This window comes from Malaclemys terrapin, chromosome 4 (genome assembly GCF_027887155.1).
Source record: "Malaclemys terrapin pileata isolate rMalTer1 chromosome 4, rMalTer1.hap1, whole genome shotgun sequence".
NCBI lineage: Eukaryota > Metazoa > Chordata > Testudines > Emydidae > Malaclemys > Malaclemys terrapin.
The window spans coordinates 65,351,636-65,367,275 of record NC_071508.1 but is presented as its reverse complement, the minus strand read 5'-3'; the positions used below and the strand labels follow the sequence as shown (position 1 = coordinate 65,367,275).

Here is a 15,640-nt window from a genome sequence, read left to right as displayed (position 1 = left end):
CCATTTCAATATTTGTTATGGCTTTCGTTAGCCTTATTTTTAAGACAACACTAAAGGGTTATATGCATGCATGTGTGTTTAATATAAATGATAATCTGCAGAAGTACAATTTACTAGGTTCTGTGAAGGAATTATTGGCACTGATCTCTTGGGAAAGTTGCAACACTGGAATTTAAAAAGAATTTTTTTGTAACGTATTTGAAAGTTTTCCATTCATCATGATGATTTATTGATCATTCTATGACTATGGTATAATTAAGCATACAAAGGCTTGGCAGTTATAGCAGAGGCATATCCTTTTAGAAAGGCTAAAAATGTTAACCCAAGAAAATTCCAATCTGAGATAGAACTCCACGGGGTCATATATAAGTTCTATGTAATAGATATGAATATACATGGTACCATTTCCAAAAAACAGGTACATGACCAGACTATAAACATTGAATGTATGTCTCATTAGTTCAGTTATTTATTAACTGATTTATTAAAAAAATCCCACCACCCTACTTCAATTTTAACCATTTTTCATAGCTGAATAAAATCAGCTATGCCAGATTCATGGATATTCATGTTCCTAGCATTCATGGTCTAGAATTAAATGGAAATACATAATTCTGAAAAGAATCTTCAAGTTTTGTGGAAAATGACATCTTGACATGCCACCCCCCAGTTATGAAGAAGAGCTCTGGATCAGCTCGAAAGCTTGTCTCGTTCACCAACAGAAGTTGGCCCAATAAAATATATTGCATCACTCACCTTGTCTCAGCTATGAAACAAGTGGCTATCTGCTCTCTAAATGAAGTGTTATTGTTAAAATAAAGTAAATGGTGTTTTAAAGCAAGGAACACACATCTTCATAGTAAAACTCAAGTTTGTTTTACAATTAAGGAAAAGTGACATGGTCCCCAACCCTTCCCACACCCATTTTTTTTATATATATAGAAAATATTTTAAAAGAATACAAAATGTTATACTTAAACATATATTAATTAGTACACTTAAATATAGCTTAATTATATTTACAGTATGCTGCAGATACTTTTAATTTTAATGCCAACTTCAAGGTTTCCCAAAAAACATAACATTATATAAATATACAATAAATATTTGTTACACATGGTGAATAATAGAGAACTGTTCCACAGACATTAACTTACATTTGCACAAAAGTCTTTACTTTAACAAAGCAATAGGCCTGCTGACATGAATGAAATACCTTTGCCACAGCAAGACTTCAATTGAGTGACTTTTTAAAAAATATCTCATTTCAACTAAAACTGCCAAACCTGGGATCATGTATGTCTTAGGCCTGGCATGTGACAGCCATGGAACCATATTGTAATTAATTGCCTGGTTCATCTTACAAAAATTGTAAATAACAACACCTTAGGGAATAATTTGTACCACATTAATATACTTGCATAGAAGATTAAATTTACTATTCCTGTCTCCCCCCCCCCAAATTATGGATTTTTTAAAATGTACAATTATTAAAGAAAAATAGAAGTCAGATTCTTCAACCTTTACTCACTTTGTTTAATAAGCTACTCTATGAGACTCATTAATTTCAATTACTCAAGAGTAAGAGTGGCAGAATTTGGACATAGATCAATGTACAGTATTTTTAAGACTCTACAACATATAGTCCCCACATCTGGCCCAATCCTGGGTGAGAGTTTTGTTTGAGTAAAGACATATCTATAGATAATTTTGCAAGTTCACTATCTTTGTTCTTTCTAGTACAAATTATATTTAAAGAAACAGTCACTTCTCTCATAGAAACTTATTAAAGTCAATTAGAATTTATTATTTTTAATCTTATGTCCAAATTAGATTCCTGTCATGTTCTATCTGTCCTTCCACTGCCAAGTTAAGAAATAGATAATACATCTATACTCTGCTTAATTTCACCCCTTCCTGTTTCCTACATGGCTGCCTTTTTTAATTTTTGTGGTTTGAAAAATATGACAAAATAAAACCATTGTCACATCTAAAGTTAGACCTAAAGTAGAGTCAGTTGCTCTTCTTGGCTAAAATTCCAGCTTCATTAAAGTCAATGCCAAAACTTTCATTGACTTCAATGGGGACAGGATTTCAGCCCTTCTGACTACAGAAAGAGTATGGAAATACTTTTGAGGTTGCAATTGCTTCATACGGTATTATCAGGGCTATGAAAAAGAAGGATATTTAACATACACAAAACTGATGATGGACCAACTGATTGAACAAAATCAAATCCTCTCCCACCCAACCCTTCAGCTTGTATAAAGCAAACTCAAACTGGAGCTTTGAGATCTTCAGGTAAGTACTTTATTTCTAGTTTCCATCTGGGAGCAGCCTGCGTGTAATCTCTCCATAAAGCCTGAAGTTTGCAGCTTCAAGAGGTTCAGGTAAATGTCTCTCTCTTTATCCCTGTGGATTTCCACAGTTGCAGCAGCACACTCCTGCTAACAGTCCCTAAGCTTAAACATATTGAGGATGGAGGAAGAAGTTGTCATTGAGCAGGTGGGGCAGCTAAATTCTGGTAGTCATTTCTTCTGCAGAACTGACAGATCCAGAGTCTGTTTACCTTTAGTATAAAGACCATTTATTTAGTCAATCCTTGGCTGACAAGGATGATTGGGTTAATTTATGGGATAATGTCTATTTGTATATTGATCAAATAGGTGGGTTATTGGGTGTTGAACATATGTCCAGGGATAATTTGTAAGAAGGGAGTACATTTTACAATAAGCCTGATCGCTGGTGATTTAAAATAGAGATGCAAAATAGGGCACACATTTTGCTAATATTAAATTCTGGATGAAGTATAGCAAAATTTAAGTGTTTTTGTTTTACCTATTTTTTTCCTCTTATCTCTTTTCTCCCACCTACCTGAATCGCCAACAAAGCTGAACTATTGGGCTAATAGACTCACTAACTACTGGTTACTTGAGTAGAGGGCGAGCTACTTTCCCTCACTCTAGAATGCACGTTTCCCCCCCACTGTATTCACTTCAATTGCTGTACTTAGTCCTTACCTACATTTATCCTGTGTTTAATCATCTTTGCTCTGTTTTTGAGTTTCTAACTCAAAAATACGGATTTCATGCTATTGGACTACTAGGACATTGCTGCAATTAGATATTCACGTCTAACTGGATTTGGTGTTAGTTATCCCAACAGTGACTATCACACCTACCATTTTTTTTACAGTCTTATTTATTCATGATGCTATTTGTTTAGTGGATTAAAGCTGCCATGTACTATGCCTTAAGATATAGAACCTCTTGAACGTATCCAAATATATTCAGTACTTAAAGTTAGTGGTAGAGCCCTCTTTCTACTTCATTCCAGAGCCACCCCTCCAGAGTCTTTCAGGCCTGAATTCTCTCAATTTCTCAAGTGCTATATTTCCCAGAAACAAAAGGGACAGAGCGCATTAGATGATTCCTTTGTCATCAGTGGAGAATTAGGCTATAGTACATACATCAATATGCAGGGCAATGGCATTGCTCTGCTGCTGAACACATGGTGCCAAATTCATTGCAGATTTATACTCACGCAGCCCCACTCAAACCAATGTGTTGTAACTCATAATTGAATTGGGCCCACACTGTCCAATCCTGTAGCCACTCTGATCTACGTTTACTGTACTTTGTTCAGACCACATTATCGTGAAATTTTATTGTGCTTCAACAAAACGTTTGATCCAAGCACAAAAAGTCTTTTATTACATTTTAAGTAATTGCTCTCAACAGTCTATATGATATTTTCAATATGACAAGCTTTAGTCATATGGTGAGGAGTGAAATATTTTAGAGATTGCAATCAATTTCCTGCCCAAGACAGGAAGGGGGGGGAACTCCAAACAACCCCTCCATCAAACCTCACCCCCCACACAAACCAATGTGATATAAGCAAATGCAGTTTTTTCAAAATATAGCCATCAAAATAAAAAAAGCAAAAAAAAGCATGGAGCCAGACAGTTACTCAAGTACTGTCCTTAAGCCTGCAGTTCAGCAATGTGAAGCAGAACATCAGCATTCTTTTTCAGTTGCCTCTTTTTTTTTATTTATTTATTTTGTCAGTAGCCTGATTCAATATTGCAAACACCTTCACAACATACAAAAAAAACCCAAATTTGTTTTATCCAGAACATATATCATAACGATTTTTTTCCTTTTTCCAACCTTGAGGGAATTTAAAAGTAAAAAAATAAAACAGTAAAACTATGACAACAGCACCTTGACATTGTTTTAATTCCAACGCTATCAGAAGTTAAAAGCAGTAAACAGATATAATACTAACAGGAATAAAGATACTTACTGTCTAAATGTAAACGGAATGTTTTGGTTCAAATTTTTTTTCTGAAAGAGGACAGTTTATCATCAATTCACAATTGAAGCAGCATGCAATTTTATTATTTTTTTTAAACTTTTTACGTTTTCGATTCTTGGCAACGGCAACAAACCACAATGTTATCGAGGAATGTAATGCAGAGACTTATTTGTTTTAGTTGTGCGCAAATGACGTTTGTTCCCCTTCAGGTCATGGATATGTTCAATAAATAGATTGTGGAACCACTGTACTGTATAAACTTCAGTTATACATGCAGTCCATAAAATTATTATTTTACTGAATAATTTACCCTGTTATGTATATATACAAATAGATAATTTTGTCTCAATATAATCTATACAACATGAATCCACTATCTTCCCCTTTTAATGGTCAATGTACATACACAGGAAGTGTCTATTCTTATAAACCGCCAGCCAACTCTCTTTTTGTTATCCATGGTGAGAGCTCGCACATAAGACTGGGTAGTTCGGCACTGGGAATTCCAGTGCCTCTTGTCTATGCCCCTGCAACCCTCTTTTGTGTAACCTTTGGGATTGCATTTGGTCTCATAGAAGTATTGCTTCAGTTGGCCTTTGGGTACTGGGACTTTTTCCAGGACCGTAACCGTTGCACCAGACATGTCCACTGCAGTCTTTTTCTCTGCTGCTGTTACCCACTCACTAGTACTGTCACACACGCTTAGCTCCCCACGGCGAGCAGGGTCAGAGTGGCGCCGGACCCTCATGGACATATTTGCAGCATCCAAGTAATTTTTGTACTCCTCAAGCAGAAAGAGCAATGGGGGCTCCAAAGGCACTTGACTGCTTAGCATAACCCGAGATGTGTACAAGTCGGCATCCTTGTTTTCCTCACTGGGCTGGACGTCCTGTTCCTCATCTAGAAGCTCCTCTATGACATGTTCAAAAGTATCTGCCAATGAGGTCAGTCCTCTTGAACCAGTGTTGGGCCCACTTAGGCTCTCCAGAGTCCCATGGGTCCGAAGACCTGGGTAAGCCAAGCTGCCTAGTCCTCTGACACTTGCTTCTTTCATAGGGGCAGCTTTCATGCAACTGAAGTATGAAATAACCATAGTAAGGAAAAGGATGGTCATCACTCTTCTTACTTGGTGGAACTGTTAAGGACAAGACAAAAAACAGAGATTTAAAATTTCATAGGGACCAAAACATATCCATATCCATTTAGTTGACCTGAGAGGAGAAAAGTTTACTCATCTAACAGTTGTTATGAACATCAGTTGCACAAAGGTGCAGATTAATATCAATGGTGCTTTATTGTTTCCGTTTTATAAAGAGACGCTCAACATTTGTCCCTTGATTTATATCTTCAGCTAACACGTAAGCCAATGAATAGGCAACCCTGCCCAAAGTCCTTCACTAGTAAATGTTACACTTCAGATACTATATCGGTTTAAGATCGCATTTGTGGTGCGAGTGTAACAGCAGATTAGAAATGGCACTAAACATCCACAGTACAAGGGTAAGAATTTGAAAAGTGTCAGAGATAGCTGTGTACTTTAAAATACAGACAACGTATTTTAACCCTGATGTTGAATTTGAGATGTAAAGTCGAGCTACCTTCTCTTGTGCTACTAAAACAAATTTGAGGTTGTGTATGTCACAACATGAACGTTCTGGGCAAAAAGTAATTAGCTAGGCATTTAGTCCCTATCTATACGGCAGCTTGAACTGTGCTAGCAACAGCCATACTAAATAAAAGTTGCTCTGCCAGAACCCTCTCCAGCAACTATTTTCCTGTGCGGTTGTTGCTCATGTGGGTCAAACAAGATTTCCATTTTGAGTGCGCGCACAGGTATTTTATTCTGAGGTGTGTTGTGGCCCAAACCATGTCACAGCCTGTCTGCCTGAGGTTGTCTATAGCACATGTGGACACAACCACCATAAGCTGTACTTTCAATCACCAATGGAAGCTATACAATTACTGAGCATTGGCAGGCCTACTTCTTGCCTAAAAGTAGGTGTATACAGACATTGACTATGCAACCAGACAAACCATCACAGAGTTAACACTATAATAAACACTTAAAATGCAGCCTAAGTAAATAAATTGTTTGTATCATCTGAATGTGATGGAAATGTTTCAACACACGTTATATTGAAAGGACAATAATAAAATCACTGTATGGTAACTGGCAAAGGCCAAATCCTACAGTCTTTATTCAGGCAAGCTAGCTGTTGAACTCAGCATTGATTTCAATGAAAGTTTTCCTGAGTAAGAATGGCAACATTTGGCCCCAGTGTTTGAGCACAGCAGAGATAGCATGAACCAGCCATTAGGGCCCTGCCACCATCCCAGGGAGTTTTAAATATCATGACTGTCTGGTTTGCCTTTTGTCTCTCACACTCAGCCCACAGTCTGTGGTGTGAGGTGGGCAAGGGGAGAGAAATGCTTGCAGTGTGTGATAAGGCAAACATCATGCAGTATGGAAGAGGAAGAGTGAGGGAGTGGTTTATATATTATCAAAACCCACAACACACACCCAGTAGAATTAACAAAATGTGTTCCTATCAGCACCTCAGAGAGTCTGCTTGCATGTCTATCCACCTACCCTTTGTTTTGTCTTTTCAGATTATAAACGCTTCAGGGCAGGAACTGTCTCTTGCTATGTATGTCTGTACAGTTCATATTTTAGATGCTACATTGCACATTTTAGGTGCTCCTTTAATAAGAAATCTATACAATTCCTGAAACCCCTCAGTGACAAAGAGAGCTGTGTTTGCTGATCTGAAAGTGCTGCTACAACATCTTCTAAGTCCACTTGTTACTTTTTCTCCCTTCCGATCCCTGCTCATGCCAGTTCACTGCTTGCTAGAAAGCAATGGCATTGTTCACATTTTTGAAGCAGCAGCTAATGTTCATTTCAGTGCTTTTGAAGTTCATTCGGAAGTACCTCATACTTGGCATGCACACTGGAGTAAATGCTGTATTTGTCTGGCAACAGGGTGCTCCGTAAAAGTCTTACTTCATCTCCTACAAATATTCTGTGGGAAACCAGTACTCTCAAAATCACAAGTGGAAAAGACCAAACTAAAAAGCTCACATGCTAGAGGGACATTGCCCAGGTTTTAGGGCCCAACATTCACTTAGTGAAGGGTTATTTCTTTCAAGAGGAATTTACTTGAGGGGTGAGTTGAGCTGAGGAGATCCTCATGTCCAAGTCATCCTTCCTGTTTAAGTGTGTCATTGTGGCGCAGACACATTGAAATTAAACAAACCTGATGGCTGTGACTCACAGGAACATTTCTTCTAATGATGAGGAACAATCATCTTTTGTACATAAATAGTGTTTTTCATCCTTTGGATCTCAAAGCATCTTACAGACTGGGTATCATTATTAATATAAACATAGATTTATCTTACTGGCAGACAGGGCACCTATGGCACTGAGAGATTATGCTCCCATTGGTTCAGCTTCACCCAAGAACTGAGACACTGAAAAATCTGTAAACATTTTGAAAATTCTGCCCTACGGCCTTGGCTACACTCAGGACTTCCCAGCGCTGCCGCGAGAGCTCTCTTGCAGCGCTATATGTACTCCTCCTGTGAGGGGAATAGCGTGCAGCGCTGCAGGCTCTGATTACACTGGCTCCACTCGCTGCGCTCGGGGGGGGGGGGAGCATTTTCACACCCCTGAGCGCAGCAAGTTGCAGCGCTGTACAGCGCCAGTGTAGCCAAGGCCTAAGTGATTTGCCCAAGGTCACACAATAAGTTAACAGCAGAGTTAGGAACAAAACCAAGATCTTATGGCCTCCATTCAAGTACTCATTAATGTTATTATTATTTATATTACAATAGTGCCCAGAGGCCCCAGCCAATATCAAAGCTCCATTGTGCAGGGAGCTGTACAAGCATAAAATAAAAGAGAGTCCCTATGCCAAAAACCTTACAGTCTAAATAGGGATTAGACATGCCAAGTGGGTGTAAAACAAAACAGGATGGGGAGGGGAGAGACAAAGGTAAGTGCAATAGGGACACACATATGAGCTAGGTCTACAGTTTGGGGCCTCAAAGTTTGTTTGAAAATTAGGTGAGTAAATGAGAGACCGAATGAATCACTAACAGACTACCTACCTAGGCAGTTTACAGTGGGCATCATGATAGCAATGGGTTTTAAAAAGGGATTTAGAGGAGAAGAGACTAGTGGCTCTGAAAAATGATTTAGGTTATACATTTTACCAGTAGTGGCTCTAGCTGTTTTGCTGGTCAAGGTGGAAAATGTTTTTGGCGCCTCCCATCCCTACGAGTGGCTGAGGGGCAGGGGGAAAGCCAGCCAAAACTGAGTGGCACAGCAGTTCAGCACCTCTGGAAGTTGGCATCCAGGTGATTGCCCTACACCCCCCTCTCCCCCCCCAGAGTCAGCCATAAGAGATAGCGTGGAAAAGAGGCATGACAATGCTTGTGGGAGACCAAAAAAAAAAAAGGTTCAATCCATTAGTCCACAGATATCCTCTGCCAGCTGGCCATTGGTCCATGCAGTCTGTCAGTGCTCAGTACCTACTGTTTTAGTCAGTTACCACCCACAGTACACCCAGGGCCACCGAGAGTGGGTTCGGGCCACGGTGAAAAAAAATTTTGGGCCCCCCAGCAAGGGCGGGCACCGGCTAAATAGGGCCGACGAGGGGGGGAGAACCAGAGAAGCTTGGCCCTGGGCCCGTTCCGGACCGCCGGGCCCTGGTAATTTGTACCAGCTTCCCCCCCTTCTCGTTGGCTCTGAGTACACCTAACCAGTTCTTCCCTCCATCACTGTAGAAAAGAATCCACCCTAATCCTGATCAATTTACACCCAGAGCATGACATAGGATTATCTTTATCGCGCATAAGTAATCTGAGGGATGGGGGCTGAAGTCCAATTAGGCTTTGAATCCTATTAACAATTCTCTCAGCCATCTTTTACACTGCCAGAGTTGCACAACAATAGCACACAAGTGGATCTGTTGATATAATAGGTCACCATACCGTGGCTTTTTTTCCCTTTTAGCAATTTAGCCTGGCAGCAAACAGAAAAACTATATCTGGAATCCACCCTTAAGGCACCGTAAACACACCTTTCTGATAAGTGAATTTTGGGACCTAAAATTTCAACAGTCTCCTCTTTAAATGAGTTATGGGTCAAGTACCAATGGATATGTAACATCTCAAAAGATTGGTTGGTCTGTATTTCTTTATAGAGAAAAGAGACTGCTAGTAACTTGTACATTGGGCACATTCATCATCTGTAGCAAAGAATGATGTCCAAATGTGCTAATGTGGTGGGAAATCCTTTTAACACATACAAAACCTTTTCATTTCATAGGCAACAGTGTGCTCATAGTGGAAGCACAGATGCAGTCACACGATGTCTTCTAATCTTGTAATAATGAGGTCATAATGGAATAAGAGTGTTAAATCTCAGTACACAGATAAAAATCTTTCAGCCACTTTCAAAAGCTAGAGACTTTTTCTTTGTTACTTTAAAAATATTACCCCAGGCTCTGTGAATTTACTGATGAATGCAAGGTTCATATCTCACTTAATGAATTGGTACCAGATCCTTAATATTGTAATATCCATATCAAAAGGGTCACTGAAAACAGTTATTACAGTTTGAATGTGAGTTTTCAATTCTTTCCCTTCTGCTCCCAGATCAATAGAGTTACTGCCTGTTCAATTACAGTAAATGTCTTGTAAATCCAAATACCAATGCAGATTATGTACGCACTCCTGTTTGCTGCTTAGCTACTGTGCTATATGAGCCAGAGGGAAAAAGAGAAGAGAGCTGTATTTGCCTATCTTCCAGTCTGCTTTACTAGCAGAATTGCTAAATACCCTTTACTATTGTATCTGTGCAGGGAAGGGGCGGGAGGGGAAACCATCTGTCCAGAATCCGTGCACAGTACTTTCCCTTTCCATGTGGAAAGACAACCTCAATGAAACCTTGCATGGAGGTGCCTCAACAATTCCAGGAATCTGCACACAGGGCTGAGCTATGACAATTGTCCCTCCCACACATAGGCAAACAGTGACAAATATACCTAGAAGTTAATGCAGCATGCATGCCCTTTCACTTTCCCGGGAGGGCCCCAGGGCACAAAGCCAAAAGGTGTGAAACAGGACCACTATGCCAATACAGATGCACAAGGCTCCTGTGTGGATCATCCTTTTTCTGTAGCAGATCCATGGGGATCTCTGGGGTATTCCAGGATTTGGGGACAGAACCGCTAGCTATTTTGCTAGGGAGAGGGTGGTGGCCAACTTCCTGCAATGATATAGTAACTCAGTTTTCCTCCCTGCCACAGCCTTCCTGCCACTGCTTTTTCCTTTTGGTCAACCAGGGCAAAATCTCCCCCTTAAACTCAAAACACCAACCAGGGCCTGATCCTGCATGTTCTCTATGGGTGCTGTAACATCTTTCCATCATTTATGCGCTGGGATGACGTGTTAGGCTTCAACACAAGCTTGATATAATACACGCTTTATTATTAGTTTGTATTGTGGTAGCATCTAGAAGCCCTGACTGAGAATAAAGCCCCAGTGTGCTAGGTACTCTACATGCACATTGTAAGGGATGGTCCCTGGACCAAAGAGTTTACAGTATAAATAGCCAAGATAAAGGAAGTATTATTTTGGCAGAGGGAGAACTGAGGCACATAGAAATTAAGAGAATTCTCCGAGGTCACACAGGAAACCTGTGGCAGAGCTAAGGAATTGAAATGAGGTCTCCTGAGTCTCAGCCCAGTGTTTTGACCACAGAAACATCCTTCTTCCCTAATACAGCTTAGCAGAGCAAACCCAACAAGAAGTCAGGTCATACTCCACATGGGCCTGAGCTCAGATAAACCTATCTTGGTGTAACGCCACTGAAGATAATGGAATTATATTGGTGTAAGTGAGGTCTGAAGTAGGCCACATAACTGTAAAAATGGGAAGGCAACTGGTTAATTGCAGGCCTTGCCAGGACTAGTTTACATCTGAAGTTAATTACATATCTGTATAATCCCTCCAATAAAACAAATATTTGCATTTAATGAGACTTCACTGAAATATAAAATAGTATAATTATATAGATACGTAATTTAATCAGATTATAAAAAGATTAACAGGTCCTATTTCCAACAGAGAGACCTAGTCAATAGCTGTGCATAAGTACATTTCTCCACTGGATCTTGACACTAAAGCCACATGGTTTTGAAAGTTAAAATAAAGGGAACAAATTAGGCAGCGAATGGTACATTAGACCTTTAAATTCATCAGAATGGAACCCCAGGTGGGAGATAAAATTAGCAGCAAGAAACTATTCAATTTCTGTCTTGCCATTTTCTAAGACTTTTTTTAAGTTCAATTTGCTAAATTTTATTGAATGGCACAGGCATGAGTTCCTGCTCTATGTATCATTACAGAAGCGTGTGAACAGATACCAAAAAAAAATGCATGTCAGCACATGATTTGCCAAGACTAAATGTACTGAGAACAAACAAGATTAACCTTTAACGCATGCATAACTGGATGTTTGATGCATGTAGGTTATCCTTAGGGCTATTTATACATCCAACTTTATAATTATTTTTTATTACTGAAATCAAAGGAAAAAAACCACATGCACAAGACACAATCTAATGAATTAGCGTGTTCATAAATTGTTGCATAATGTGAGGGAAGAATTATTCCCTACTCATGCTGGTGCTTATTGCTTCCTCAGGTAATAATACCAACCAGCTATGTTGCCAGAGATGGCAGCGACGGAACTATACAAGCTAGGTGCTATTTGGAAGTAAAGCTGCAAGGAAGTCTGAGTTTGTTGCAAACTACGTCTTGTGAAAATGAGACATTCTTATTGTCTCACAAGAGTGTATCACAGCTTCTATACAAACAATAATACACCATATGGCTGTGATAGCCAACCTGTGGCTCTGGGGAAGTGTATATCTATGCAGGGTACCATATGGGTTTTTGTGAAGTCCCCAAGTTTGACCAGAGCTCTTGCACCCAAGAAAGAGGAGAAATGCCAACAGCAATCAGGGGAGGGGAAAGGAAAGCGTCAAACTGAGTCTCAGAAAGCCACAAAACAATTGTGCCATGATGTCCTGACATTACATTGAAATATTAGCTTGGTGGCGCTGCTGGTAGCACTTGTCCTATAAATTCTTAGGACTGGGAAAGCTATGGGGCAAGGATGGTGGTAGGAAGATGGTTCCCCCAAATTTCAGGGAGGCATGCCCAGCTATTCCAATGGTACAAAACAGACTCCTCCCTCCACCCCATATCCAAGATCTTCTTGACTCTCCAAAATACTTGAGGCATGAACTCCTGGTAGCACCTCCATTAGGCTGACCTGTGAGAGGCCCAAGAGGTGGAGACAATGCAGAAAGTAGCAGCATAGGCAGGTGAAGAACCGGCCGGACAGCCTTCCAAGCCTAGCGGCTCAGTGATGTCACAACTCTTGTTCACCTTCATATCAGCAGAGTGGTGATGTGGGAGTGTGTGTTCATGCCCACACTGTTCGCTAGCTGGGAGTGGGTGACAGGGGATGGATCACTTGGTGATTACTGTTCTGTTCATTCCCTCTAGGGCACCTGGCACTGGCCACTGTCAGAAGACAGGATACTGGGCTAGAGGACCTTTGGTCTTTCTAATGTTCTTATTATTTTAATACTTCTACAATGGGAAATGGTTGTTTAGCCCACCACACACACAGCCTTTCTAGATATTTATATGACACCCAGTACCTTGGAGACCTGATCTGGATTGGGTAGGGTGACCATATGTCTAGTTTTGGCCAGGACATCCTGTTCCGGCCATCCTGACTTTTTTTGGCTGACTTGATCAGTTGGCAAGAGCAAAAAGGACAAATGCCTACTTTTGTCAAAAAAGGTGAGGTGCATTGTGGAGGAACTGGGGGTGGGGGGAGGGCAAGTGGAGATGCCAGTCCCCTGCAGCAGGGGAGGCAGAGTTGGGGAGGGGAGGAAGCATTCCAGCCTAGGAGGGACAGCAGGGTTCCAGCGACGGGCTGACAGACTCCTGAGGGGTCCCCCTCTACAGGGTTCTAGCCACGGGCAGTCTCATGCGGGAGGGATGGGGGGGCCTCAGGCAAGAAGCTGGGGGAGTCCCATTTTCTCTTTGGGAAATATGGTCACCCTAGGATTGGGGCCTCTGAGCACTACCATAGTGAATAAAAACAACAGCAGCTTTCCAAAAAGGAGTTCACCTTCCGATAGAGGCCACGGGTGGAACACTCCACTCAAAAGGGGAATAATTTTCAGAAACTTGTGAGCATGTGAATATAGGACTATCACTGAAACAGTTCTGCAGACTGAGCTACAGAAAGTGCTAATGAGCATCCACTAATACAGGATAATGCACTAACCAGAAAATAGAGTAGAACTGAAATACCTAACAATGCAGAAGGAGCACCACTCAAATATCTTAGCTACCAACAGGTTCATTTTACTTATCAGTAGCTGAGTGCGGGGGCAGAAGGGGAGGCGGGGAGGTATGCCATATTTCTTGCACCATTCTATCAGAACTATACAGAAAAGGCATGACTTCCAGGAGTAATGTCCAAGCATCAGCAAAGACTGATCACTGGAAGTAACCCTGATTTCCAAACATAGGTAAGCTCTGAAAACTGCATGCAACAATCTTAGCAGCACTTACACTTGTGATATTACATGAAAGGGTTGATTCAGCAGAAACATTGCACAGCTCTTTTGTGACGAGACTGATTCCTTTATGGAATTGATCACTCCTTTTAACTCAGCAGTGAAATATAACCAGTCTATGTCAATAAGTTAGCCAGTTCCACAATGAGGGTAGTTTTCTCTTCTCAATCAATGAACAAGCCATGATTTGCTCTCCTTCAATAGCCAAATTAGGGTTGCCAACCCTCCCGGATTGTCCAGGAGTCTCCAGGAATTAAAGATTAATCTTTAATTAAAGATTATGTTGTGATGAAATCTCCAAGAATACATCCAACCAAAATTGGCAACCTTAAGAGCCATTAGTGCTGAAACTCATGCCTAGCTGGATTGCAGCCACGATCATGCCAGCACATGAGTTGTCATACCAGTTTTGTTGGGTGCTTAGGTCGCCTATCAGCAATGGGAAAGCTTGCAGATCCTCCCATATAAGAACATTGCTGCAAGCTCTAATTCCTTTCTGGCCACCTACAAGGCCACATAGGTGGCAGTTTGGATCAGATATAAGCAATAGACAATGCATGGCTCATGTTGCTAGGAGGACTAAAGGTTAGGAAGCATAATGCTCAGGTGACACATTTGCCCCATGATATGGGCAGACAGACAAGGCTGTACAGCCTCAACTGGCCCTCAGTGTGCTTTCTAGATAGGAAGAAAGCAGTAGGGACACTACACAGATTTGTTCTATGCAAGATACTTACCTATGTTGAGGTCTTGACTGTGTGTGGCATTGATCTAGGTGACAGAATATCTGACTGGATATCTTGCTGTTAGCCATAGTCAGTCCTCAAAATGAAGTAAATCAACAGTTTGCTGTGATGATCATGATCCAAAAACTGGAAATGACTGTTACCAGAGCTCTGACAGGTATTAACGTAAACTGTGCCTGTATTTGTTAGTGGTGTTCACAGTCATCTTCTATCCATTCACCCCACGTTTGGACTTCTCTCAGAACATGCTCGGTCCATTCATCAGCATGGCATCTCTGTGGGGATACTTTCCATATATGGGCAAGGATTAAAGCTTACATTCAGGTTCCAGAGTGGCTTCAGGGAATCCAATAAAGGCAGGAGTCCAAAATTCCATGGAATGTAAAGGACAATATTAGTTTGTTAGCAACAATCTGATTGGTTAGTGCTTGAGCTCAGGAAATTTGAAAAGCCTCCATTGTCTATGCCATGGTGATGAATTTTTGTTGAACACAGACATACTCATTAGAAAGCTAAACCACCTCTGTCATGGCACTAAAGCAGCATGCAGGGAATTGCTGCATGTGTTCCACCCTTTGATTCCATGCTTTGAATCTTTGAAGATAACATGTTACTCACCAGTAGCAATATTAAAATATTACCAGAATTGCAATACAGACATTTGGATACAGAGCACACTCTTTTTTTAAAAAAAAATTATAATGATGATTTATAATTTCTGATTACAAGCATCATGCAGTAGAGTCCACAGTATCATTGTGGTAAATCAAGGTGTTTTTTTTTGTTTTTGTTTTTTTAATATATTCTAGTGAATACAAAACAGTAGCCTTACAGAAAATACAGGGTAAGAGTCAGATAACTCTTTTGTCAGCCCCCTGTCCTTGCTCCCAAATGTAA

General features: G+C 40.6%; 1 protein-coding gene across 5 annotated transcripts in view; it reads right to left on the bottom strand.

The window, feature by feature from the left end:
• Positions 1-1,005: 1,005 nt before the first annotated feature.
• The window catches only part of BDNF (brain derived neurotrophic factor), a 49,448-nt gene continuing 34,813 nt past the window's right edge, over positions 1,006-15,640 (bottom strand). For all 5 annotated transcript variants that reach the window (XM_054024755.1, XM_054024757.1, XM_054024760.1 and 2 more), the window contains exon 2: positions 1,006-5,455. In XM_054024755.1, the coding sequence (XP_053880730.1) occupies positions 4,694-5,455 (762 nt within the window). In that variant the 3' untranslated portion in view covers positions 1,006-4,693. The remainder of the gene's footprint in view (positions 5,456-15,640) is intronic.